Source organism: Trachinotus anak, unplaced genomic scaffold (assembly GCF_046630095.1).
Source record: "Trachinotus anak isolate AG129_WGS33_773 ecotype Australia unplaced genomic scaffold, CSIRO_AGI_Tana_v1 ptg000011l, whole genome shotgun sequence".
NCBI lineage: Eukaryota > Metazoa > Chordata > Actinopteri > Carangiformes > Carangidae > Trachinotus > Trachinotus anak.
Genome location: NW_027273862.1, coordinates 13,250,914 through 13,275,428, shown reverse-complemented (window position 1 = coordinate 13,275,428; position 24,515 = coordinate 13,250,914). Strand labels below are relative to the sequence as shown.

The 24,515-nt window shown below is 38.8% G+C and overlaps 1 protein-coding gene across 2 annotated transcripts in view; it reads left to right on the top strand.

Annotated features, from left to right (window-relative positions):
- The window catches only part of myom2b (myomesin 2b), a 31,903-nt gene extending 8,263 nt beyond the window's left edge, over positions 1-23,640 (top strand). For both annotated transcript variants that reach the window (XM_071488865.1, XM_071488866.1), the window contains 34 exons: positions 1,308-1,396; positions 1,660-1,710; positions 1,863-2,027; positions 2,452-2,613; positions 2,822-2,963; positions 3,748-3,947; positions 4,890-4,943; positions 5,059-5,186; positions 5,670-5,853; positions 5,960-6,134; positions 6,225-6,346; positions 6,510-6,697; positions 6,911-7,037; positions 7,264-7,442; positions 8,382-8,496; positions 8,780-8,942; positions 9,071-9,177; positions 10,228-10,272; positions 10,723-10,859; positions 11,080-11,224; positions 11,706-11,768; positions 12,163-12,230; positions 13,043-13,156; positions 13,467-13,554; positions 14,239-14,277; positions 15,211-15,316; positions 16,146-16,212; positions 16,606-16,702; positions 17,395-17,431; positions 18,699-18,721; positions 18,907-18,962; positions 19,044-19,133; positions 21,267-21,392; positions 21,725-23,640. In XM_071488865.1, coding sequence (XP_071344966.1) covers positions 1,308-1,396; positions 1,660-1,710; positions 1,863-2,027; positions 2,452-2,613; positions 2,822-2,963; positions 3,748-3,947; positions 4,890-4,943; positions 5,059-5,186; positions 5,670-5,853; positions 5,960-6,134; positions 6,225-6,346; positions 6,510-6,697; positions 6,911-7,037; positions 7,264-7,442; positions 8,382-8,496; positions 8,780-8,942; positions 9,071-9,177; positions 10,228-10,272; positions 10,723-10,859; positions 11,080-11,224; positions 11,706-11,768; positions 12,163-12,230; positions 13,043-13,156; positions 13,467-13,554; positions 14,239-14,277; positions 15,211-15,316; positions 16,146-16,212; positions 16,606-16,702; positions 17,395-17,431; positions 18,699-18,721; positions 18,907-18,962; positions 19,044-19,133; positions 21,267-21,392; positions 21,725-21,934 — 3,862 coding nt within the window. In that variant the 3' untranslated portion in view covers positions 21,935-23,640. The remainder of the gene's footprint in view (positions 1-1,307; positions 1,397-1,659; positions 1,711-1,862; positions 2,028-2,451; positions 2,614-2,821; positions 2,964-3,747; positions 3,948-4,889; positions 4,944-5,058; positions 5,187-5,669; positions 5,854-5,959; positions 6,135-6,224; positions 6,347-6,509; positions 6,698-6,910; positions 7,038-7,263; positions 7,443-8,381; positions 8,497-8,779; positions 8,943-9,070; positions 9,178-10,227; positions 10,273-10,722; positions 10,860-11,079; positions 11,225-11,705; positions 11,769-12,162; positions 12,231-13,042; positions 13,157-13,466; positions 13,555-14,238; positions 14,278-15,210; positions 15,317-16,145; positions 16,213-16,605; positions 16,703-17,394; positions 17,432-18,698; positions 18,722-18,906; positions 18,963-19,043; positions 19,134-21,266; positions 21,393-21,724) is intronic.
- Positions 23,641-24,515: the final 875 nt, after the last annotated feature.

The window sequence follows — 24,515 nt, the reverse complement described above, 5'->3', positions numbered from 1 at the left end:
CATGGTTTTGTCTTCTGTAGCAGCATGCTCATGCCTCTTAATCTGGTTTATGTTTGACACCAAGGCAGTCCTGTCGTCAAAACCTATGACATAGGTTTCGATTTATAGCCCAGTGTCAGATTTCACCCATGGATAGCACCACCAAGAGCAGTGGGGGACTACAGACATGCTTAAAGAAATGGAGTTACATCCAGGCAACTCCATTTTGGCCTTAACTCATTACCAAATAAGAGGATACTTTGATAGAGAGGTGTGATTATGGTGAGCTATGCCAATGGCTTTGTTAGGTGTGTGTGCCAGTAAAGGAGAAGATGCCTGAACCTTTCTTCAACTTCCTTTGTGTTAAACTTACTTTTAACAATTTTTTTAGAAACTTAAATCAGGCATCAGAAACTTAGAGGCTGTTCAAACTGACTGATCACAGTTTTTCCATCCTTCACATGGTATTTCCATAACTGCAGTAGCAAAGTGTGGTTACATTTTTCAGGAGGTGCATGTCAGCCATGGCGAAGCCTATGACATATTGATAGCAACTGAGTGTGTTTCTTCACCCCCTTGTGCAGACCATAAATAAAAATTTAGTCTTTTTGTCCACATACAGTATGTCTTTCATCTTTTTGACTTTTCAAGCATCTGTGACCATATAGTCCTTGAAGGAACAGAAGCAACAACATTCCCCTGCAAATATGATGCGCATGGCATACATGCTGCAGCAGCAGATTTGATTTTAAAATAAGGCTTTTGTGAAAAAGTGCAAACTTGACCGATTGTGCTTGAAGATACTTGTAATTGTTTCATATAGAATTAACTGCCCAATTTCCTGTCTCCAGGATATATAGTATGTATACTGCCAAGTCTTGTACAAGCATTACCATATCTATGAAGAATAGGTCAGGTAGGCTCAAACTAGACATATAGTATTCCCACACAGGACAGCTGTCGGTCAAAACCAATACCTTACCTGAACCAAACAATTTGTATGTTCTACTGTATGTGTGAATAGGGGCTTTGCTCAAGCTTTGCTGTGCCCTCCCAGCTGCTGATTATCCCTGGCAACATAATGCATTCATGTGGGAAATGATTGGTCATTTGGTGCATTCGTTTCATATGCCTTGTAAAAGCAAATCCAAACTGGCATTACATCAGTAGGTTACATTTAGCCCTGTTAGAGCAGATCCTCATGGATATACAGTACATCTGGTATGAGGGCTTTTTACATTCCCAACCTTTTGATCAAAATACAATGAGAGTCTATGAGAATCCTGATGGGTAAGTTAACCTGGAATACCTAAATTGTGTTTCTATAGATGCTCAACTGATGATACAGCCCAGTACACTGCTGTTGCTTGTAACAGCCATGGACAGGCTTCCACTCAGGCCTCCGTCATTGTCAAGCGTAAGTCCTTCTATTCAGTTACCTTGTGTCTGATGTTGTACTGTGATTTCTTATGATCCAGTTAAACTATTTTACTTATATATTTATTTCTGGACACATCCAATTTACCTGGGGGCACTCAGATCTTTAACTAGGCTGCCAGTTTTCCAATACCACCATCTGTTACCATCTGTCTGCTTGTTCACTAGCTTTTCTTTTATTATTACAACTGGCGGTTGCTAATTATAGTTAACTTTTGGTATGTTTGTTTCTTAATCATATAGGCTTCAGGGAGGAAGATGAGTCCTGTCCATATGCATGGTTGCCTTTCTCAGGTAAGCATCATAACTACCTCCATCTCCGGATCATTGCCACTGCTACGCTATAAAATATAATCTGTTTTGAAAGTGAAGGAACAAGCTGTTACCACATGCAATATTCCCACCTTCCTCTTGTTCTCTGTTTCTTCCTTTCCCCTGTCTCTCAGCTGCCATGCTTCCCAAGATCCACTACACTAAAATCAGTATCACTTTTCTGGAGAAGTTTGGTCCAGTGTTTGCTTCCGAGGGAGGATCTGCCACTCTGTCTGCTACCATGACCCTGAACCCCAACCTGGCCAATCTCCAGCCTGAGGCACAGTGGTATAGAGATGGTAATTGTTATAAAGTAACATTTTATGGCAAGGTAATTACACTGTAATTGCTAGTAATATATACTGGCTACCATGGAGACTACCCAATCCAGTCTCGTCTACATTCAGCCACAGGCACAACTGTGGACAAATGGGAAAATTTTATGGCCACTATTTTTACTGCAATTATACTGAGAGTAGTTAAATATACCCCCAGTTCATGAGAAGTTTGATTTGCTATGCATGTGTCTGTAGACATTACATAAAGGTGCCATGAGCTATAAAAGAAATGTGTAATAGATTAGTCTTTCACATTCCGAATGACTTTATGCAGCCCACCCCCATATGTAATTATATAAATGTAGAGATAGCTTTAGCAGCCTCACAGAGAGGTTTATAAGAATTATGCAGTGACACTGAACTCAGAATCCCGTCTCATTTCTAGACACTCGTCTGTTTAACTCTAAGTGGGTGAAGATTGAAACTGGCAGAGGAGTCACCACCTTGAGTATTCCCAACCTCTACAAAGACGATGAAGGGCTGTACACACTCCGTATGGTCACTAAAGGAGGCACCGCAGAACACAGCGCATTTGTTTCTGTTGCAGGTGAGGTTTACTAGATGATAACTTTAAATGAATTGATAAACTTTAAATCGAACAATATAGCTGATGTCAAAAGAGGACCTATGGTTGATGGTATGGATTTTATAGAACTATGTACATTTTATAGAACTATGTTAATAGATTTTTAAAAAAATATCACTTATTTATAACATGATTATAAGAAAATGTCATCCTGACACTTCCTGTGTAGATGGCCCTCCCCCAGTCCCTGCTGCACCTGGTGCTCCTATGGACATCAAGATCCATGATGCCAATAGAGACTATGTCATTGTGTCATGGAAGCCTCCAAATACCACCACAGAGGGTCCAATCCTGGGATACTTTGTGGACAAGTAGGAGTTACTCATATAAACACCAAATAGACAAACTGACCAACATAAAGACAAACTGATTACTGTAAGTCATCACATAGAGTTTGCTTGACTATCTATACAAATGAAGGGGTTCCTGTCTTTAGGGACAGGCACTCCTTCCATTGTCTTTATACTGCTCTACTCCCTCATTCCTTTTAGGACTTTCTCTGAGTATTTCACAGCTAAGCCAAATCTTTCCCTATCCAACCTTAAAAACTGGTTGGATAGGGATAGGCTCTTATATATTGTACATTAATGATCCATTAATGTACAAAATATAAGAGCCTAAACTGCATATCCTTTGCTTGCCATTGCTGTTGTCATATTTTTTTAAATGCAACAGCCCACTTTATTTGATTTAACAGGTTTCTTAATTTTCAAATTCTTGCCAAGTGTGGTAATGGACAAAAATAATCTCAGTTTAGCAAATGATTCCCTGAAGTCATTGTATTTTTGTGGATTGATCATAAAAATATAATATTATAATAATCTAATCAACTACATCCACTGAAAATCATAATGTAGGAGTTCTACACTGGGAACATTTTGTAAATCTTCTCTGCAAGTTCAAGTACTGCAAGTACTTAAGAACTTTTAATATACTTTTCAGTAGTTAAATACCTGCCATTAAATAGTGGCATGATAGCTGTCAAAAATCACCAGTGGTAATTGAAACCATGCATGCAACACGTTTTCTTCTCCTCTTCTGAACTCCTCCTCCTCTCCTCTTCTCTCCTGTTCATTTTTAATCTTAATTTGGTAGGTGTGAGGTTGGCACCGAAAACTGGACCCAATGCAATGACCACCCTATTAAGATCTGTAAATACCCAGTGTCTGGGCTTTTTGAAGGACACTCCTACTACTTCAGAGTCAGAGCTGTCAACTCCCATGGAATCAGCAAACCATCTCGCATGTCTGATCCTATTGCTGCCCTGGACCCCACTGAGTTTGAGAGGCTCCATGGTGGGTTTGATGCCAAATGTCAGTGCCGCTCGGGGATGTTTGCAAAGTTGTTATTTCTGACATTTTTATATTAAAAATGTCTCTTTTGCTTTCTTTCACCGACTTAACTCAGAAGCAGTTTAGCATACAGCCACTTCATGCATGTATCCATATATTATTAAAAACAACCAAATTTTTTCTTTGGCTTTTCCCAGAGACAAACAAACAAAAATCTAATTTTTGACACACAGGGAATAATAGATACCTGTTACCTGCTACCATTTTGGCCACCTATTGTTAAAGAGATAATAGATAATGTGTGCCAGGAGACTTCCTGGTTAAGTAAAAAGATAATGAATAAATAAAGAGACAAACAGATAATGGTGAAGTTTAATACAAAACAGTTTCATATCAATTTAACATTATGTCAGATACTGTACCATGCTACATGATCAATTTCTACTTTAATCACTGAGCAGGTTCCCAACCAATTATGTTAACTTACTATAGATGACTAGAAGTAATGTTGCTGTTAGTATGTTGATTGGACTGGTTGCAGTGCAGTTATCATGTTGGTTGTAAGACTACATTACTGCGTCACTGAAATACAAAAGGCTAAATATTACATGGCATGCTGCAGAGTTAGCTGCATGTCTTTTGTTTCACTGACCAAACTGTGTCATTGGATTCTGCTTGTTTGGTTTATGTCTGAATGACGTGCCCTTCCCTGGTCAGTACGGTTAAAGTGACTTCTCTTACATGTATCACTGATCAAAAACTGAGATGTAATTTGTTTACATCATGCGGTGGAAAGTCATATTAGCATGCTAGTGTGTTGATCTGAACCACAAATTAAGAACCACAGGACCCAGTTCATACAATTTTCTATCTGAAATCTACTTGAAGTAACTTCAATGTCAACTTGGAGAAAACTGATTATCATTGTCTTTTATCTTCCTGTAGCCAAAAAGCTGGGAGGAAAACTGGATGTTGTGTCTTACCATGATGAAGTTGAAGGTGAGTTTTTAATTTAAGTTAAAACTAATCTAGATGTATTGTTAGATATAAATTCCATATATATATATATTATATATATATAATAATCTGTGTGTATGTTTGTGTGTCTGTGTAGCTGAGGGAAAGCCTCCAGGTGTTCCATCGGGAATTCATGCCTCAGAAACAGACAGGACATATGTAGTTCTCAGCTGGAAAGCTCCTGCATATTCCAGCAAGGCTCCTATGTGGTACTACATAGAAAGGGTAACAAATACTGTTTTACCACACCCACTGTCACTTTGAATGCTACACTGTACATACTACTTGTGCAGCTCATGTCATTTAAGAATGCAAATTCACGGTAAATGCATGGTGTTCTCTCTCCTCAGAAATGTCGAAGTCACTAAACAGGCTATGAATGACATAACCAGAAACATTTTAAATGTGTACACTGTATTCTGTACACTGCTGTATTTGGTCCAAAAATATTAATTTAATGTTTAAAAATATGACATAGTCATATTATTAATAGCAAATATTAAGCAAATTTCACAAAACCAAGTCTTATGAAAATAGTAATTTTCTTTATCTAGATCAGAAAAGACTAATAAAAAGTGGTTCCATTAATTTAAACAAATACTAACAACCAGCAGTAAACCCATCTTAACACAGTACACGTCATTCTGTGTGTCGATATATGGTAACAGCAGGCATGCTTTCCTGTGTCTCATCTTTGTATCACTGCAGTCCATGGCAGACAGTGATGCGTGGCAGCGTGTTAACACTCAGGTTCCTATTCGATCACCACGTTATGCCGTCTTTGACCTGGCAGAGGGCAAACAATACAAGTTCAGAGTTTTGTCAGCCAATATATATGGAACCAGCGAGCCATCAAAGCCGACAGGACCTATCGAGACTCAGGAACTCAAAGGTCTGTCACTTCCCATTTCACTCATTATACAAGTGTAGATTAGGAGCACATTTTAAACATCTATTATTGCCATCATAATGATTATTTCTTTTTTTGCCATGTTCAGGTGTGCCATCAGCTCCCGGTCAGGTGATTGCTACAAGGGAAACAGACACCTCCGTCCTCATCCAGTGGGCTCCTCCAAAAGAACCCAACAATCTGATTGGATATTATATTGACCAGTGTGTGAAGGGGTCCAAAGACTGGACCTCTGCCAATCACAAGCCTCGCAAGGACACCAGGTATGATTTCAACTAAACAAAACCACACTGTATTCCTTAGAAATATGTCTTTCTTTGATTATCGGTTATAGTAATACACTTTTTTTTCAGGTTTGTGGTTAGTGGTCTGACCAAAGGAGAAACCTATGTGTTCCGTGTCCAGGCTATCAATGAGCTGGGTCTCAGTGATGAATCCCAGGAGTCCTCACCTCTGACTGTCAAGGCTGCCCTCAGTCAGTATTGGCGTATTTTTGGTCACTATTATTGATGATGTTGGTGATGATGATGATAATTTGCTTTGTAACATCTCCCTGCTGGACTGTGATAATCATTTTGATGAATGTGAAGTAAAGTTATTGTAATTACAAGTATTACAATTCAGTACTTCCTTTTTAGCCCACCCCACTGCTCCTTACGACATTGCTTTGCTGAACTGTGACGGCCATTCAATGGTTCTGAACTGGAAGAAGCCTCTTCACTCTGGAGGAGCAAAGATCAAAGAGTATTATGTGGACAAAAGACGCAGTGGCACAACCATGTGGAGGGAGATTCATATCCCACCAATCACAGAAAGACTTTATAAGGTACAACAATATCTGTTATTAAACCTACCTCAAAAATCAAAACAAACTGAAGAGGAGACACCAATTTTAGCATAAACTGGATACAAGTACTTTAGTTGGTTGTTCTATGATACCATAGCAAAGCTGAAAAGTTACAAACCTATTTTGTTTTAACTATGATTTGTTTTTTTTTTTTTGTTTTTTTTTGTAACCATGGTAATATTTTATTGACAGGTGGAGGGCCTGACAGAGGGAGCAGTCTATCAGTTCCAGGTGTATGCAGCCAATCTGGCTGGCCTTGGACCAGCATCCAAACATTCAGCCGATTACACCTGTGAAGCCTGGACTATGCCAGAGCCTGGTCAGTAAATATCATCTTCTGACCAACTTGGTCACTGTCACTAACAAACTCTGAAACTTCCCCAAAAAACATGAAGCCTATACAAATTTAGGGCGATCATGCTCATGTCTACCAAGCAGCCTTGAGTATTAGAAGGAAGGGAATTAACACGGTCAATGGAATGTACACATGAATGCAAAAGTAAATGTGTCTTTGTGTTTCTTCTCCTGTTCTCTGTGTCCTTTAGGTCCTGCCTATGACCTGAGTTTCTGTGAAGTGAGAGATAGTTCTGTGGTGGTTGAGTGGCAGAAGCCTGTCTATACTGGTTCTGGATCAATCACAGGCTATCATGTTGAGTATGCTAAGAAGGGCACTTCTGACTGGACCACAGCCAACGAAAAAGCTGTCAGTCACCGCTTCCTTAAGGTGAGAGCACTTCTAAAGGCTCTTGAAGTCTCGCTGTGGAGTTTTTAATTTCTAGTACTTGTTGTTTTCTGTTTTTCTTCGTTAGACATTACTTTGTAAATAACTTAATTGTGTAAAATATTATTGTCGAGAAATTGGATGCTGGTTTTCGATATCAGCACTGCTCAAACAAAAACAAATTACAACTACTTTACATTGCTCTCCTGATGATATACTGTATATTGCTAAATGTTAATATCTTCAGCACAGTGTTCCTCTATACTATACTATACTATATTTCTGCAAAGCCTTCCATTGATGGTTACACTATTCTGGACCAGCCTATAGTGCTTTATTCAACCTGTTATACAATGTAGTGATACACATACATTAAACTGTGTGACACTGACACCCAGTGGATAAAGTATACAATTACTTTGTTCAGTATTATACAGAAACAATAGGAGGGAAATCGGATATGCTTGGTTTTAGAATGCAAATTAGCAGCTAATACGCAACTTAATTCATATGTGACACTGGCAACTCAGTCAACAAACGAACATATCAATTTAACTGATCACTGTATTATGAAAACAGTATTTAGTGCTCTAATAAAATGTGGGTTGCAAAAAGTGAATAAAACATAGGTTAAGTAATTTATTGCCAAAAACTAAAAATAATTAAAGGTCTGGGTGCTGATATAGGACAATACATTTTGTATTTATTATCACAGATCGAGGAGCTGCTGCTGTTTGTATCTCTTTGACTCTAAGACTTTGGGTTATTTACCTGCAACAGTTTCTGATGTTGTGGACAGACGTACTGCTACAATGTTAATGTCACAGTTACTATACCTGGCAGACTTGTCCAGACTGATGACTGACACGCCTGTATGCCAAAGATCATAACTCATCTCCTCTTACCATAACAGGGTTGTTTCCTTGTCTGTTTGTTTCCTAGGTAACAGGCCTGGAGGTGGACACTAGCTATGTGTTCAGAGTGCGTGCAGTCAATGCTGCAGGAGTGGGTATGGCCTCAATGGCCTCTGATCCTGTGACTGCCAAGGCTGTGGCAGGTAACTGAATCGCAAACAGTGGGAGATTAACAAGTTCAATGAACCAAATTTCTTAAAGATGGATCTACAAATTTCTCTTTGTATTTTAAGTCAGCTGCACCATAGGTATGCTTTGCTGGGATTGAAACTGCCTACTTTTTGATTCTGCAAATATAATATAATATAATAAATATGATAAAAACCAACCAAAATATGAAAGTCTATCTATCAAGTCTTCCTGTGTGACTTGGAGTGACAGAATGATCACTTTATCACGATGTGTGCTTGTCTCTGTGTATTAAAGGTTCCCAGGAGGTGTCCTGTGGGGTGGATCAGAAGACAGGTGACATTGTTATGTCATTTGAGTCCTGCCAAATGAACGAGGGTTCTCAGTTCGTCTGGAAAAAAGATTATAAAGAAATCACAGATTTCTCCAAAGGAGTGGTGATTAAGACTGAAGGCAACCAGTAAGACAGACACAAACACAACACACACATATTTTGGTTGGATATTGGAAAATATGAATGTCTAGATCTTATGTGCAACATCTCTTTGTCTTTGTCTTTCTGTGTCTCGCTCATGTTCTGCATTCTAGCTCTAAGCTGATCTTTAAGAATGCCGATAAAGAGGACTTTGGGACATACTCTGTTTCTGTCACTAACACAATGGGAGTTTCATCCAGCTATACAATCACTGCTGAAGGTAGGATTTACCCGTCACTGTGTAAGTCTGGTCCAACCAAATTCTGGTTTTTGAACTTTAGAGAAATCGAACAGTGATTACAAATTCTATCTGCAACCTGAACTGTTGAAATCTATTCTGTTGTTGTTGTTTCTCTTTTATATATCTTTTGACATGCTGAATTGTCGCCATTATTATCTTCATGAAGTTAAATTACATTAAACATTTGTTTCCTCCATCTGTTAAAGTAGTGCCTGCAAATATCTTTCATGCCTTGAACATGAAAATTTTAACAGTGGTACAGCAACATCCAGTTCCTACATCCACCGACAAGAACATCAAAAGTACAGACTTAAGCAAAATTCGAAAGGAAACTATGTGCAGAGGATCTGAGGCATTGTGCAAGAAGAAACAAGGATGAAAGCAAATAGACTGTCCCCAAAAACGATCACACCGGCATGTAGGCAGCAAACAATTTCATTACACGTCTGATGAATACTAGTAGAGCACATTGCTCACATTATTTCTCCAAGCTTGGGGCAGTATGTGTGTTTTAAAACCACATCTTCATGGCAAAGGGCCTTCTGTCAGACAGTTTCACAATAGTTTTCATGCTATTGCACCATTATGCTACAAGGCTATAATATGTTATTCAGTGTGCCTTACACTTCCCATTTGGCCTACAGTTTTTTCATCTTAACTCACAACAATTTTGAAACTTTTAGTACACAAGGTTTTATTTATTTAATTTATACCACAGGTACTAGGGACGCCTCCAATTATTTAATATACTAACTCTGAATGCAGTTTGTTGGAGGAGTATCAGAGTGGGCCTTTGGGTCTAGTTCTAGGCTTTAAAAAACACTTAGCCATAATGTATTGTCTTCCCTAAGGCCACATTTTCCTCAGCGTGTTTGTGCATTTATCTGCCTCTGCCTATTAAACACAATTAACTCCAAACTTGTAGAACCCCATCAAAGTGCATGATAAAATTACATCTATATATAAAGTGTAAACTTGTTTGTGCCCTCAGCTGAATGACATGAATAACTTGTTTCTTTTATGTTTCAGAGTTGGCAAAGATGCTGGCACTCAGCTATGATATCAGACACCCAAGTAGGTACCTCTAGCTGACTCTGTCGATCCCTCATAATCTCTCTCTTTGTCCCTTTTAATCTCTCTTCACTTACACGTTTTCTCTGCTGGGTCTTTAATCTGTTTTACCCACTCTCTATTTCTCTGTTTCTACCCCTCATGCTCTCAGTTTGCTTTGTTCTGACTTTCTTTGAACCTTTCAGATTTCTTTCTTCTTTTAGGAGTACATTTCTCTTTTTATTCGATCCAAAAAAGTCTTACCTGCTTTTGCATCACCTGCCTAACCACTATTCTCCTACACTGTCTTTTGCCTCCCAACTGACACCTCTCATCTCCTTTCCTCTCCTCTCCTCTCCTCTCCTCTCCTCTATTACCTCCCTCTCTATTTCTACAGTTTGTCATGAGTAAGTAAGTGCAAATAATGTTTTTTCATCTGTGATCACTCTTTTTCTATCCTCTTCTCTCCTCTAGTCATCCCGCTGAAGTCAGAGCTGGCCTATAAGATTTTGGAGAGAGGAAGAATGAGGTTCTGGCTGCAAGCTGAAGAGATTTCTTCCAATGTCACCTACAAATTCTTTGCCAACAACAAGGAACTGTCTGGAGCTGATGTAAGATACACTGTAGTTAAAAAAAAAAAACAGTCAGGAAGAGATGGAAAAAATGACTTTTTACCTTCAAGCTGAACAAACTGTCTGTCTGCCTGTGGATTCAGTTAATGTTGCAATATAAAAGCCACAATCGCAGTTTAAAAAAAGTATCCATATTCACAAAGTCTGTCCTCCGCTGCATTATAGCCTTTTTACAAAAAGCAACTCTATTTTTCTGCAGCCCAACAAGATGGGTCATGACATCTCTACAGGTATCATTGAGTTCATCATGGACCATTTCACAGAGGAGAATGAGGGGACATTTACCTGCCAGATCACAGATGGAGGAGGCAAAGCACAGAGCTCACTGGTTCTGATTGGAGATGGTAAGAGAGGCCAGGTCTGATTTCTCACTGTCAGAGTCTCTGCTGTCTTTCTAAACCAGTCAAACCAAGAACAAACCTGCCAGAATGGATGACAATTTACTACTCTCCCCTTAGACAAAAATGCATATACGTATGCAAAAAAAGATAGAGTCTATTGAGACCTACATAGTATAAATATTGTTTGTTATGTGTGTTTGGCAGTAGACTGACTGACCTTGGTATAAGAAGGTAACATTATGGCATTGTATTAAGTTGAGTTATTTTAAGTTAAGTTATTTTGTAGTTTAAAACATTTACTGTATCTATGAAGGACATTCTGTTTCTGATTCAAATAAAGATGCTTTATTTCATAAATTATGATTCCACCCTCATACAGGAGACCATTAGCTAGGTAATCCTCTGAAGGAATCTATAGCAACTACTGGCAACACTTTGATCTTTTAATTATTCTCTGTTTATGTGTGCTTGTATGGGCACACAGCTTTCAAGGCAGCACTGGCTGAGGCTGAGTTCCAGAGGAGGGAATACATCAGAGTCAAGGAGGGTAAGAAACAAAACATCACTCACTTTTAGGACTGTATGAGTTTTACTCTACCTGGTCTGGGACAAGCACACTACTATGCTGCCTGGAAGACTAACTTACTAATCTAATCTAATCAGTGTTAGTACACAGGAAATAAGTGGACTAATATTACTTAAAAATTGTGTTTTTCAAATGGGTCAGTACATACCGCACAATATAATTCAAAAATTTGGAAATGTATAGAACAGATACTATAGGTACATATGAAGATTCTACACTGGCATGTTGCATTAAGAATTTTAAAACCATAGTTAGCTTAAGCTTGAGGCAATTAACAGAGCTCAAACAATCAAGGTCCACAAGTAATTTATTGTAAACTTACTGGGCCTTTCTCTCCTACCTTTATCCACCACAGGCCCCCACTTCAGTGAGTTCCTGTCACTTCACATTGGAGACGACTGCTCTGTCACTTTGGTTTGCAAGGTAAACACAGCCAAACTCAATAATTATTGAATATTTACACGCACACATTTACAGAAATTGAGGGCTGATTCTGGGTAGCTGATTAGCAATTCTGTTGAGCGCAGGATTCAACAATGGTGTGTAATGATAAGGCCCAGATTGAAAATAACAAGAATTATACTGTCAATTTTGTCTTGGATTTTGTTAGTGTGAAACATATAATTGAAACAATTTTAACATTTAAGTATTGTTCATATCACTCCAGACAATCTGAAGCTGTCATCTGTTTGCCAGTTTAGCCCAAATAATAATAATAAACATATTGAATTAATTAAATGGGTGGATGAATTAATGTGACCATCAGCCATTTTGCAGAAATATGCTCCTTTTGTAGTTGATGTTAATGATTAGTCAGGATACAAGATATTCTTTAAAAAGGGATGACATGCCATGGTTCTCTTGGGGAAAGAGATGAAGTGAGAGTAACTGTCAGAGAGATATCTCAACAGACATTGAATGACTAAGCATACGTCACTGACTTTTTGAAGTTGCATCTTGTAAGCAGTTACAAATTTATATCTAGGTTTATATTCAGCATCTCTAATCGACGGATGCCATGAAAAGATGAGGTGTGCCGTATCTAAACTCAGGACTGACAAGTGACTTTTCAAAGCAGACTAATGGAAGTAAAGCAAAAGTGGTTTGGCCATTGGGATTTGATGATCTGGTACACAGTATAGAGGCTACACATAAAGCTAAAACCTTTTTAATGATAACGATGATAATGATGATGAACTGTTCATTAATATGTGTGGTTATGTTTTTCATTACAGGTCGCCAACTTGAAGAAGGAATCAGAGTTCCACTGGTACAGAGAGGACACAGAGATCATCCCAGATGTGAAGCCCGACCTTGGCTCAGGAGTCTGTAAACTGCCAATTAAACTGGTAATTGCACTATGATATTGTTGATCCTCTGAATACTATAAACCTGTGTACAATATTATTTCACTTATTTCTATACATGTTATACATTTACATATCAGGAAGTAGTTTAGTGTTGTAGTGGCTATACTAAGTCAAGACATGAATGTAATATTTTGTTCAGTGATTTGTCAAGTTACAAAAACTCTCCACTGTTATCTGATGATCCAAAAACAAGAAAAAAGAAACAGACCTCACAATAAGTTAGGATTCAGAATACTGTATTCACTGTGCTCCCTATTATATTTTTGTGTTTCCTGTTTTGTTTCTCCAGTTTTCACTGAAGACAGCAGGCGTTTATAAGGCCACCATCAGTGATGACAGAGGAAAAGATATGAGCCAAATTGACATTTCCGGAAAAGGTAAAGATATCTTTCTTAAATTATATTATTGATTAATTAGGGGAGTAATTACCTGAACAGCAGGCTGGTTGTATAACTAAGCAAGAATAACCTACAATCACATGTGAAAAGTAAAAACTGAAAAAGAGCAAATTTATGCACTGTACCTGTACATGGCAAGCTAATGAGTTTTTAAAGGGGTTATGTGTGTCCACTCTGTTGATTGTTTTTTTTTTTTGACTGTAGTCCTTTCTCAGAATGCCAAGTTTCTTTTTTATTTGGCGCATCAGAAACTTTTCTTGGATGCTTCCTAGGTTTTTCCGCCATAGGCTCAGCCATACTTATAGTTGCTGTAGCCTACTTTGTCTCACTGCAGTTGCTCCTCTTCAGCTCTGGCAAACAATTATTGCTGGTTGACGTAAAAGGCATCGGGCCAGTGAGGGAATGTCAACACAGACAAATTTAAAAACTCCGGTATACTGTGAAATACAGAGATTTAGCTAGCGCTGATAGGCTAAATTGGCCCTTGTGTGGGCTTGTTTGGCAAGGACTTGAATGTAATGTTGATAAGGAAAAGTCCCACACTCCAGCTTTCCATTCAACATTTCATCACTGAACTTTAAATGTAGCCAGCAGAGGTTAACATTGTGACTTTCATTCTCTTGGCTCCTTCCCTGACCCCATGTTTGTCTACCTCTCTTCTAGTCTTTGACGATGCCATAAATAAACTCAACCAACTGGCTGGTAAGTATCTCCCTGTTATACGCACACACAGACACACACACAGAGAGGTGAATACACAGACATCAATTATCTCACAGAGACAGACAGATATCCATATTAAAAACAGTACTAAACATCACCATGCAAATTATCTCACTTTAACATGGCACAATCACACCACAGAGTGATAAGAGATTTAGATCCATCATCAGGCTGATACATTTCTCTTTTAAAATCCCACTGTGACACTCACATACACACACACACACACACACACACACACACACACACACTTATCAGCGTGTGGCAGAAGTTGTCATGCTGGAAGCATTTGGCCATCATGTGGTGAAATCACTTTAAAATTCCACTGCGCTGTCACAGTGACAGTGTGGAGCAGCGTCTTACTCCTATTTTAAGAGACAGTCACTTGACAGCTCTGCAGCAAGTGTTAGAGCAGTGGTTGCAGAGGAGAAGAGGGTTCATTACTGTGATAATGGGAAACCATGGTGATGTGACCAGGTGGATGACACACTTGCACACTCGTAATGTGCAGTGAACAAAGTCACACACAGACATGGTGTAGTACAAAACTCCCTTTTAGATGTAACAGCTTTAGAAAAAAAAAAAAAAAAAAAGTAAATAAAAACTCTCATGGTTGAGGTGTTTTTCTCAATGCAGCATACAAACAGTCCGCACTCTGCTTCATTAGTACACGTCTGCTCTCCAGGCTGGGTAATGATAGCATAACAAGGGAAGTCTTAAGATGGACACTACAAATGCCTGCAGATGGAAGTTTGATTTTATTTTATTAATTCTGGGGAGAAAAAGTGCTCTCTGTAGCTTTCACTGCAGAGAGAAGCCAGGTTACCCAGCAGCAGATGAAAAATATAAATTTGATTTTGATTTCAAATGTGCCTTCCACAACCTATCTCCAACCTCTGTCATCTCCTCTAGGAGCCAGTGCAGCAGAGCTGGTGATTAACTGCACAGCAACAGGCATTCAGCTGCAGTGTCACATGAAGTATTACACCTCAGAGATGAACATCTCTTGGTATCATGGGTAAGAAATTATATTATTAATACTAATACAAATACCAGTAATACTAATAACACTACTGCTATTATAACTACTGCTTTATTCACGACAACCACAACTACTACTATTAGTAAGAAGAAGAAGAATGAAATTATAACAAATCCACTATTAGTAGTCATAGCAGTAGTTTTAGGAGGAATAAGAGTGTTCTTTTAAGTCTGCCTATAAACATGCTGACCACAAACATATTATTTTGCTTTTCTTTCGAGTTAAACTGCCGTGAGTGGCAAAAACAATAAGCCACATAATAAAACTTGTGATGGCTGTTGGCAAGTGTTTTCATTATTCTGGTTATTGCAGTAAAATTGCCCTATTTTGTGACAAAAATCACACCCCTATCATCTTCTATAAAGAAGCAAGGTTTTTCTGCACTTAAAAGCACTCTGTTGTACCCTAGAGATTATAATGTGTGGAGGGAGGGGAAACAAAATGAGAGAGAGTGGACAGAGAAAAAGAAAGGAAAAAAAACGTGACAACAAGAAGAAAGAAGAAATAGATAGAAAGAAAGAACTATGACAGGGGGTAGTAGGGGCTTTTCTACTATTCAATTATTCAAAGAACAAAAATTATGGAGATTAGATTTTTAACCTCTCCCTGGCCTTTCACTGAGTGTGTGTGAGAGAGCGACAGATAGCAGGAGAGAGAAATTGGTATCCCTAGGCATAACATTAGGCAGGCATGTAAACATGATTTTCCATTACCTCTGAAACAGACTTCACCCACTCACATACAAACACTACACACACATACACACTAACCTCTCCTCTCCTCTCCTCTCCTCTCCTCTCCTCAGTGAGACTAAACTCCCCCACAGTGACAAGATTGTGATTGGAGGAACCCCTGCTATGGCAACAATGGAGGTATTAACGTCTCCTGTACAATGCGGAACAGTATATGCTTGTTATGTGGATCATGGGTGATTTTAAAACAGCAAAGCACCTCAGGTGGTGGCACTGTTGCCCTTCAGTATTCCTTAAAAAGAGGTGAAACCAGGGTAACTTTGACAGGATTTAAATAGATAATCTCACTGTCACAACAGGTAGCTGATGAATCAAAACATCACACATTTTAAAATTATTAAACTTAATTAATTAAATGGTGCGTCTTGCTTTTACTTTTTGTCTGGAAGCTTTATAATAATAGATGAATTATTCTTTTTTAAACCATTAATTTAGGGAAAACATGTAGAAATAAAGACACTGGCTGGTTGATGGGCTTGTAAGTCACATGTGTGATGATTAATTTAATCACAGGTGATTGAGCCAGTGGAGAAGGACAAAGGAATGTACTCCATTGTGATCACCGACCCTGAAAACTCACATAAACGCACACTGGACCTCAGTGGTGATGGTCAGTAACTTTTTTTCTCTCCCACTTCGCTCTCATTTGTTCTTGTTGTATGTCACTCACCCTTTTTATTGATAATACAATAAAAAGGGGTTGGAAATGACACAGTCACTTGTTTTTATGGCGCGCTTGGATTCAATCTGTAGTTTAAGGCTTTGAGGTAATGCTCCAAACCAAAATCTATCCTTTGAGTATCAAACACTCATCCCAGTAGGCTTGAAAACTGGCTGTAAAAGTTTACACCTTCGCAAACAACTGCAGCGGTGGTCAACCTGAAGTCAAGCTGGCTATAACGGATTCCAATAGTGTTGGATTTTCATGCAGTAAATGTGTAAAATGCACTAAGAAACCCATATCTCCAAATGCTCATGTACCAAAAAGTTATATTTTCTGACAAATGTGTGGTAAGTGCACTGCTTTTCAATTGCATTACCCTCCTCCACAGGTTCTGAAGCTGTGCCAGAAGTTGTGTATTTATATTTTCACCAGAATATTTGATTTACATTTATTGAAAGTGAACACTGCTGCAGTTTGAAAAGGAGCAAACAACAGACACAATTATTTTAAACCACCGTTAAGACAGGGTACAATGTTTTCATACTTAGGTGAATTTCTGGTGAAGTAACACTGTAAAATTAAGAAGACAATTCAAATTGTGAAGAGTAGCAATGAAATTCTGCTTTTGTCTTTTACAGTATATGAGAAGGCCTATGCTGAGTTCCAGAAACTCAAGTAAGACTACATCTCAAATCTGTTACTTTACATGTGCCTTTATGTGTATTTTGTTAGGCTGACTATCTCTGCAACTGATGAATAACAGTTTCCTTCACATAAAATGGTGTAAAGCCTGCAGATTATTTCAGGCAACTTGAACTGAGCTTCTATGTGTTGATCCAACACTCTTTCCAATAAGCAGATCAATTTAAAGGATCAATAGGATTTTAATCTGCCCACCATACTGCTGTTTTACTGTAATGTTTGCAAACACTGCAGCTAATGCTTCTGTTGAGCACTGTAGCAGTACAACATACCAACCTCCAGTCTGTTCAAGAATACACTAAACTGTGCTGAGCTTAGTATAAGCCTGCGGGGAGTGACAAAGTCAGACCCTAATGTAGATGCCAATTATTCATGTGGGTTTTTGCAGTGAACAGCTTCTTTTGAAATGTTCTGTTGAAACACTGTCACTCAGCTTTTACATTAGGTTTTTTATCTACTTGTCTGTATAAGATACAGGTACATCAAAAACTACAGTGGATCAAAAAAAAAACATGCCTTGCTATCTAAACAAGTCCACTTTATTGTAATTTGAGATAAAAATCAATGCTAAAAATAGATTAAGTCAGGCAACAGAGATCCTTCGGGGTCCTTTGGCTACTTGGGCCGAAGTGAAACCCCACACACTGAGTTTTGCAAATCCATTTAGAAAAATCAATCACAACTCCAACCACTAAACACTGCATGCTGAGTGGAAACCATCCAAATCCCTTTTCTAATTAACATTCAAAGAAAGACATTTAAGCACAAGATTTTACAAACACGCTGAAACAAGTGACACCCTGTTGCCCTTTTGATTTAGCATCAACATGCTAAAAGGAGAGCAGAGTTCCCCCAGCCATCTGGTCCTGCGGCTGACCTCTGGTCCTTCCATGCTGCTCAGACAGCCCTTGCCCAGTTATTGCAAAGCAATATCATTTTTCCCATGGACAGATTCCGAAAGGTCCCACAGTAAACCACAATATAATGTGGTTTGGCTCTAAATCCAGAATACCTTGTGGCAAACCATCTGACCACAGTTAGTGACCCAAAAATGGAAAAGAGAGATCGTGTGTGGTCACTGAGCAGAGCCAGGTAGCGGACAAAGACAATATCATCATACATATCGTCCCACCACAAAGAAGTTGAATTATTAGGGCTTTTGATAGTGAGAGGTACATTTTACTGGTCAGAAATGTTTTGAAAAATAAATATCTAAAACCTTGCTTTCTCTGTGTTTCAGGGCTGAAGCCTATGCTGAAAAGAGTGAGTGCATTCTTTTTTTGTTACACTTACTGGACAGCTGATTGAAAGTTATCACTATTACATCATCCTTCAGTTCTTAAAAGCATAAGCCAACTGTGCACATATGTTTTATACAATTAGAGCCCCAAGGCGATCGTCAATATACAGCAACAAGCAACAGGAATGATATTAATGTTCTGTTTCAGATCGTGGTAAGGTTGTGGGAGGACTGCCTGATGTGGTCACCATTATGGAGAAGAAGGTAATATCTGACTGTGTGCATGATTTTTGTGTCTGTAAATGTGGACGTTTGTCTAATAAGTCCTCTTTTTGCTTTTGATAGACCCTGAGTTTAACTTGCACAGTGTGTGGTGACCCCAAGCCTCAAGTCTCATGGTTGAAGAACGGAGCAGAGGTCGAACCTGATGATCAGGTAAATACTTCTGGGGATAACAGGTATCAGAATCTAATGGCCACTGAAGCATGCACACAATTAAATTGTACAGATGACTCATGTGCACCATATGGCATCATGTTCAGCACTTCGAATATGGCCTCGATCTTTTCTACATGTCACACACTACTGCAGACTCTGTGAGCAGTTTAAACCCAGCCCTCCCTCCTCTCTCATGATTAATTACCTTATTAATCACAGACAATAGCAATAGTATATTTCTGTTAACTTGTCTAACTAGAGATATTAAGGACACTCAGTGCATGTCTACTGGATTCTGTTGTGTTACCCCAACTTGCTTTCACTTTATTTGAATAGTTTGCACACTATTTGGATTCATATGGGAAGTAACCGAAAGAGCAGAACCTGAACTGTCAAAATTCCATACACAGCCATTACGACAATAATACCTCAATGGCTTTAATATCATAGTGACTTTTCTTGACAGAACAAGAAATTTTACCTTTAGAATTTAATATAAATTCATATAAAGTAATGGAAAAGTGATATTTTAAGGAGGAATTCAGGAAACATTGGAGGAAATATTGAGGACTGAAGTATTTTCTAAGTAGTGTATGTTTCAATTAATACAGTTCTCTGAATTATCAGTTTCCCTGATTGCACTGCTGGAAGTCCCTGCAGAGCCAAAGTCCTTCATATATGTATGCTACTAGTAAAGTGACCTGGATTAATAACAACAAAGGGCCTCTGCCCACTTTTGTGGCCTTCAGCACCAGTTATAATCCCTCACTACGTACTTCAGGTGAGGACAGTATTATCAGCACACTCCGAGATCAGTAACAGAACAAATCTACCTCTCATAACTCATTGACCTACTTGCCAACCAGTATAAGGCTACAGTCTCGTCCCCAGTCAGTGGAGGCTCTTTCGACAGCATCAGCATCCTGCGGCTCCTTCCAGCTTTGAAGATTTAAGTCAGAGAAACTGTGGTCCGGGTGGAATTTATGTTCAAGTTTGCCCTTTTCTTTATTCATTCCTTCACCTGTTAATAATCTGTCTAAAACAAGAACTGAGGTCTTTGGTGATGTATTTCCCATACCTCAGGAGTGCCTCTGCCGTACCTATTTACCACAGAGGCTACTGAAGATATTAACAGAAAAACAAACAGAAATATATACAGATCCATTTATTGCACTGACTCTCAGAATAGAAATAGATACGACTGTAGCACTACACGGGCTCACACAGGGGTGAGCGGGAACAGGTGGTGAATACCTGAGGTTAAAGCTTTTGTACATTTTGTCCCTGTGGATGTATCATTGTTACCACCAAACAATAATTATCTAATACTATGTTTTTATACACCACCTAACCTTTCACTGGTCAAACAAAAGAGAAAATAGGAACCCACAGATTAGCCTATGTCTAATGAATGAATGTAATTATACAACACCATTTAACATGTTTGAGAAAAAGTAAATCAATTGCAAATATGGCATCTTTTTTTTTTTTTTTTAGGTCAATTTGATTTTTAGGCCAGTAGAGTTTTAATTACTCAAAATTAAAGGTAAGTGTTTCTTGTAATAGGGATGTAATTAGTCCGCCACTCCATTTAACTGTACTAATGTCCATTTAAGTGCCACTCCATTTAACTGTACTAATGTACAGACTTTGCAAATGAGTGGGCAGGTATGAGAGAGGGGAAATTAAAACATTGTATTCTCGTGCGTAATACTCACATGGTACGAGTCAGACTACAAGTACTTCTCTCAGGTGTTGATACAAGTGTCCTCCAACTCTGAAGACTGTAAAAATAGAAAATGTTTCTGTGGTCTTAAGAACTACAGATGGAACGTGTTTTTATTATCATTTAATTCCATCATATATTGATTGAGCTATCGGCGTTCAGCAGAACAGAACAGACTATAAACTGGAATAAATCATCAGTCCTCATGTCCAGCAAGGCCTGTGTGAGCAGTGCTCAGCTTTCGCTGAAGGGAGGTGGTAATCAAAGCTCATGCTGCTGCTCTGAGTAAAAGATAAATCAATTTTTAAATAAAACTTTCAGTGGCAGGCATTTTAAATGTTAAGTCATGCTAAACTCCCTGTGCTGCCTTTCTCACTTTTTTAACCTTTGATTTCCTATTTCAGTACGTGGTCTCCCTAGACCAGGGCAAGTTTGCCAGTCTGACGATCAAAGGTGTTTCCATGGAGGATTCTGGCAGATATACCATGATTGTCCAGAACAAATTCGGAGGGGAGTCTGTGGATATAGTGGTGAGTGTCACTGCTGTGTACTGCAAATGACTGGATTTACTCAGAGCTGTGAAATTTTTCAGACCATCTGTGGCACAAATCTTGTGTTTTCATTGGGGCCTAACAGTGAGATGATGTTTTTGTGATCCCACTTTGTGTGACTCAGAGTTGTTACAGAGCTGATATTTGACCTTGTGACTTTGTTTAAATGTTGTGAAATGTGAGGCGAGGCATTTTGAAACTACAGTATTTTTTCTTTTATTTTACTGTCATACATATAGATATAGAGTAAATGTATGTATGGGAAGTGGTCACATAATATTATGTCCTACTCTCTCTCTCGCTCTCTTCAGGTGAGTGTGTACCGCCATGGAGAGAAAATCCCTGAGGCGAAACCAACTTTGACTCCTAAAACAATCATCCCTCCCAAACTGCCCATAGAGATCCCACAGCCTAAGACCCAGGCTGCTCCTAGCCCTGCCCCCTCAGCTCCTAGCCCCGCCCCTCCTAAGGCAGCACCAGGAAGAGGGATGAAGAGCCCCACTCCTACTAGGAGGAAGTAGAAAGCATGAAAGTCATATGAGAGAAAGAAACATATTCACACAGTGGTGCACCTGTAGACCACACATAGTTTAGAAGCTTTTACTGGTATGGTTACTGTCCTTTCAGATGAATATTAAAATCAGCTGATGAACAGGGGTAATGCACTTTGGCATTAAGTTAGAGAGTCAAGAAAACCCTGATAGCTACAATTATGACTGCAACACTAAGCAAAAATTAAAAAAAAAAAAAGAGAAAAAAAGTATTACTGTGTGAGATCACTTTATGAAACAAATTAATCAGTGAAATCAGTACTTCATATCTAAACATGAATAAGTTAGAAATGAGTTTAATTTAATTGAAATGAACTTAATTGAAACTCGAATAAAGCTGAAATCTGAATGAAACTATTGCTGGGAAAAGAATGAAATGTGTTTTAAATACACACTGGAATGTAAGTGAAGCTGAACACATTAAATGCATTGCTTTCACAGACAGCCTTGTGAACTCGTTATAAAAAGTCTTTTGTACATACATGCTGCCTGAAGGTATAAAAAAAAAAAAGACATTAATTAATCCTCCATTGTTAGACAGATATTATGCAGATACTGTAACATTGTTGGTCACCACCATTGAGACGTCTGCTCAGAATAATGACGCAACTTTGAGTTACAATCACTGCCTTAAAACGTGTTCAACTACTTTGGAACAATAGCTTTGATATACCTTCATCGTCTTATTTTTCATTACTGTCTGCATTTTTGATGGTTTGCCTTCATGAAACCCTTGGCAGAATTTCTTAATTCTTCCGCACACACTCTCACACACACGCACACACACATACACAACTACCACCCCTTTGAAGACGGGGCCAAGCCAAGTCGTGCGCCTGTGGAAAGAGGTGGGCCCATGGATGGCTCTGCATATGATCAATGGTTTGGCTTGGAATCACAGTCATGAGATGTCTTTTATACATGAAGGATTTCCTTTACATGTTTCAGAAAAACTTTCTCCTGTAATTGTTTCATCAGGATGATGACGCACAAAAACCAACATACGGGCTTAGTATCACAGTTCCCAGTCACTGCTACACCACTACAACAAGACAAATGCTCATGCTATGTAGATTTGAACTTCATTGAAAAATAATGCTATCTTGCACAAGGAACATGTTCACACAGGTGCAGAGAGAAATAGGTCAAGCTGTACAAAGCTGTTATTATACTGCCACCTCTTAACTGATGGCTGCAAAGATATAACACTGCTCTCCTTAACATCACCATGGTGAGATAGTGAACATGCTCAAGATCAGCTGGCAGTGAATCACCACTTACTAAACCAGAGCTGTGGAGCAGTGTCACATTAACACTGCTGCCGCTGAAAACTGTCAGAACCAAATTCTGCTTAATATTGACTCTGACAGTTAGCACAATAGCATTTTTGGAAAATCTATATGCATTCTACCTTGCAGCTAAATATAATTATGTGCAGTCCTCCTGGTCATCTGCTGAAAGCAGAACTAAGCTTTCAACGAGTAGTTGGGTTTAAAGACTTGTGCCCAAATGCAGGAAGTAGTGATGGCAGAGCTGATGAAAAGATGGCTGATGAGATTTGTGGTTCATTAAAGCTGATGAGAGGAGAAGAGCAGACGGAGAGGAAAGAGGGAGGGGAGGAGGATAAATTCATTGTTTCTGTGTTTGCCGTTGCTAATAAAAGAAAGAGATTACAATTTGCTGAGCCTGTTTATTCATTCTGTCAGAGAGAAAGAGTCCGAGAACAAGAGACAGATTGTGAAGAGTGGGAGCACTGGAGTAATAAAGAGGCTGAAAGAGAGAAAGTGAGACTGAGGTTACCATTGTTTTGTATTACCTTTGCTGTTGATGTGCCTGCTCTGGCAAGCCTTTCAAGCCTTTTAACAAGTTGAGAATGAGTCGAGTGAGTGAGAGGGGTGCAGTTATGTGTAGTTCTTTTTTTGCTGTTGTGTCTTTTGGACATGAAGCCAAATTTCATCTTGTCATAAACTGTGTGCAAATAAGTGCGAAAGGAAGGGTGTAACAGGCTGACACAAAGAGTGTGTGAGAGATGAATGTAGATAATTCAGTGTTGCGTGGCAATAAAGGACTTCTGAAGTGCGACAGCAAAAGACAGGATGAGAACGAGCCTGGTGTGTATTAGAGGGAGTGGGAGGGAGAGAAAGAGCGACAGAGATCTGAATCATTTTTGATGTTTCGCTGATCATCTGCTGTGAGATCATTTTCCCGACTTTTTAATTAATTTTCACATTTTTAATCAACATAATTACTGAGAATCCAAACGTTACCATGACAACAAACTTTTAATTTCATTAAATTCGGAAAGACTCATCCCTTTGAAACACACCGGGGGCCCCTGCACTCAGACACACAAACAGATGCATACATAACAGACACACAACCATGCGCACAAACATGAGGACCCATGCACATACACACACATACACATACACACACTCACATATAGACGGCTGCTATCTAAATGGAATAGCTAGCCAGTGCTGATAGCATGAAATTGTGTTTCCAAATATAACACCGTGTCATTGGAGTGTGTTAGTGTGTGTGTGCGTGT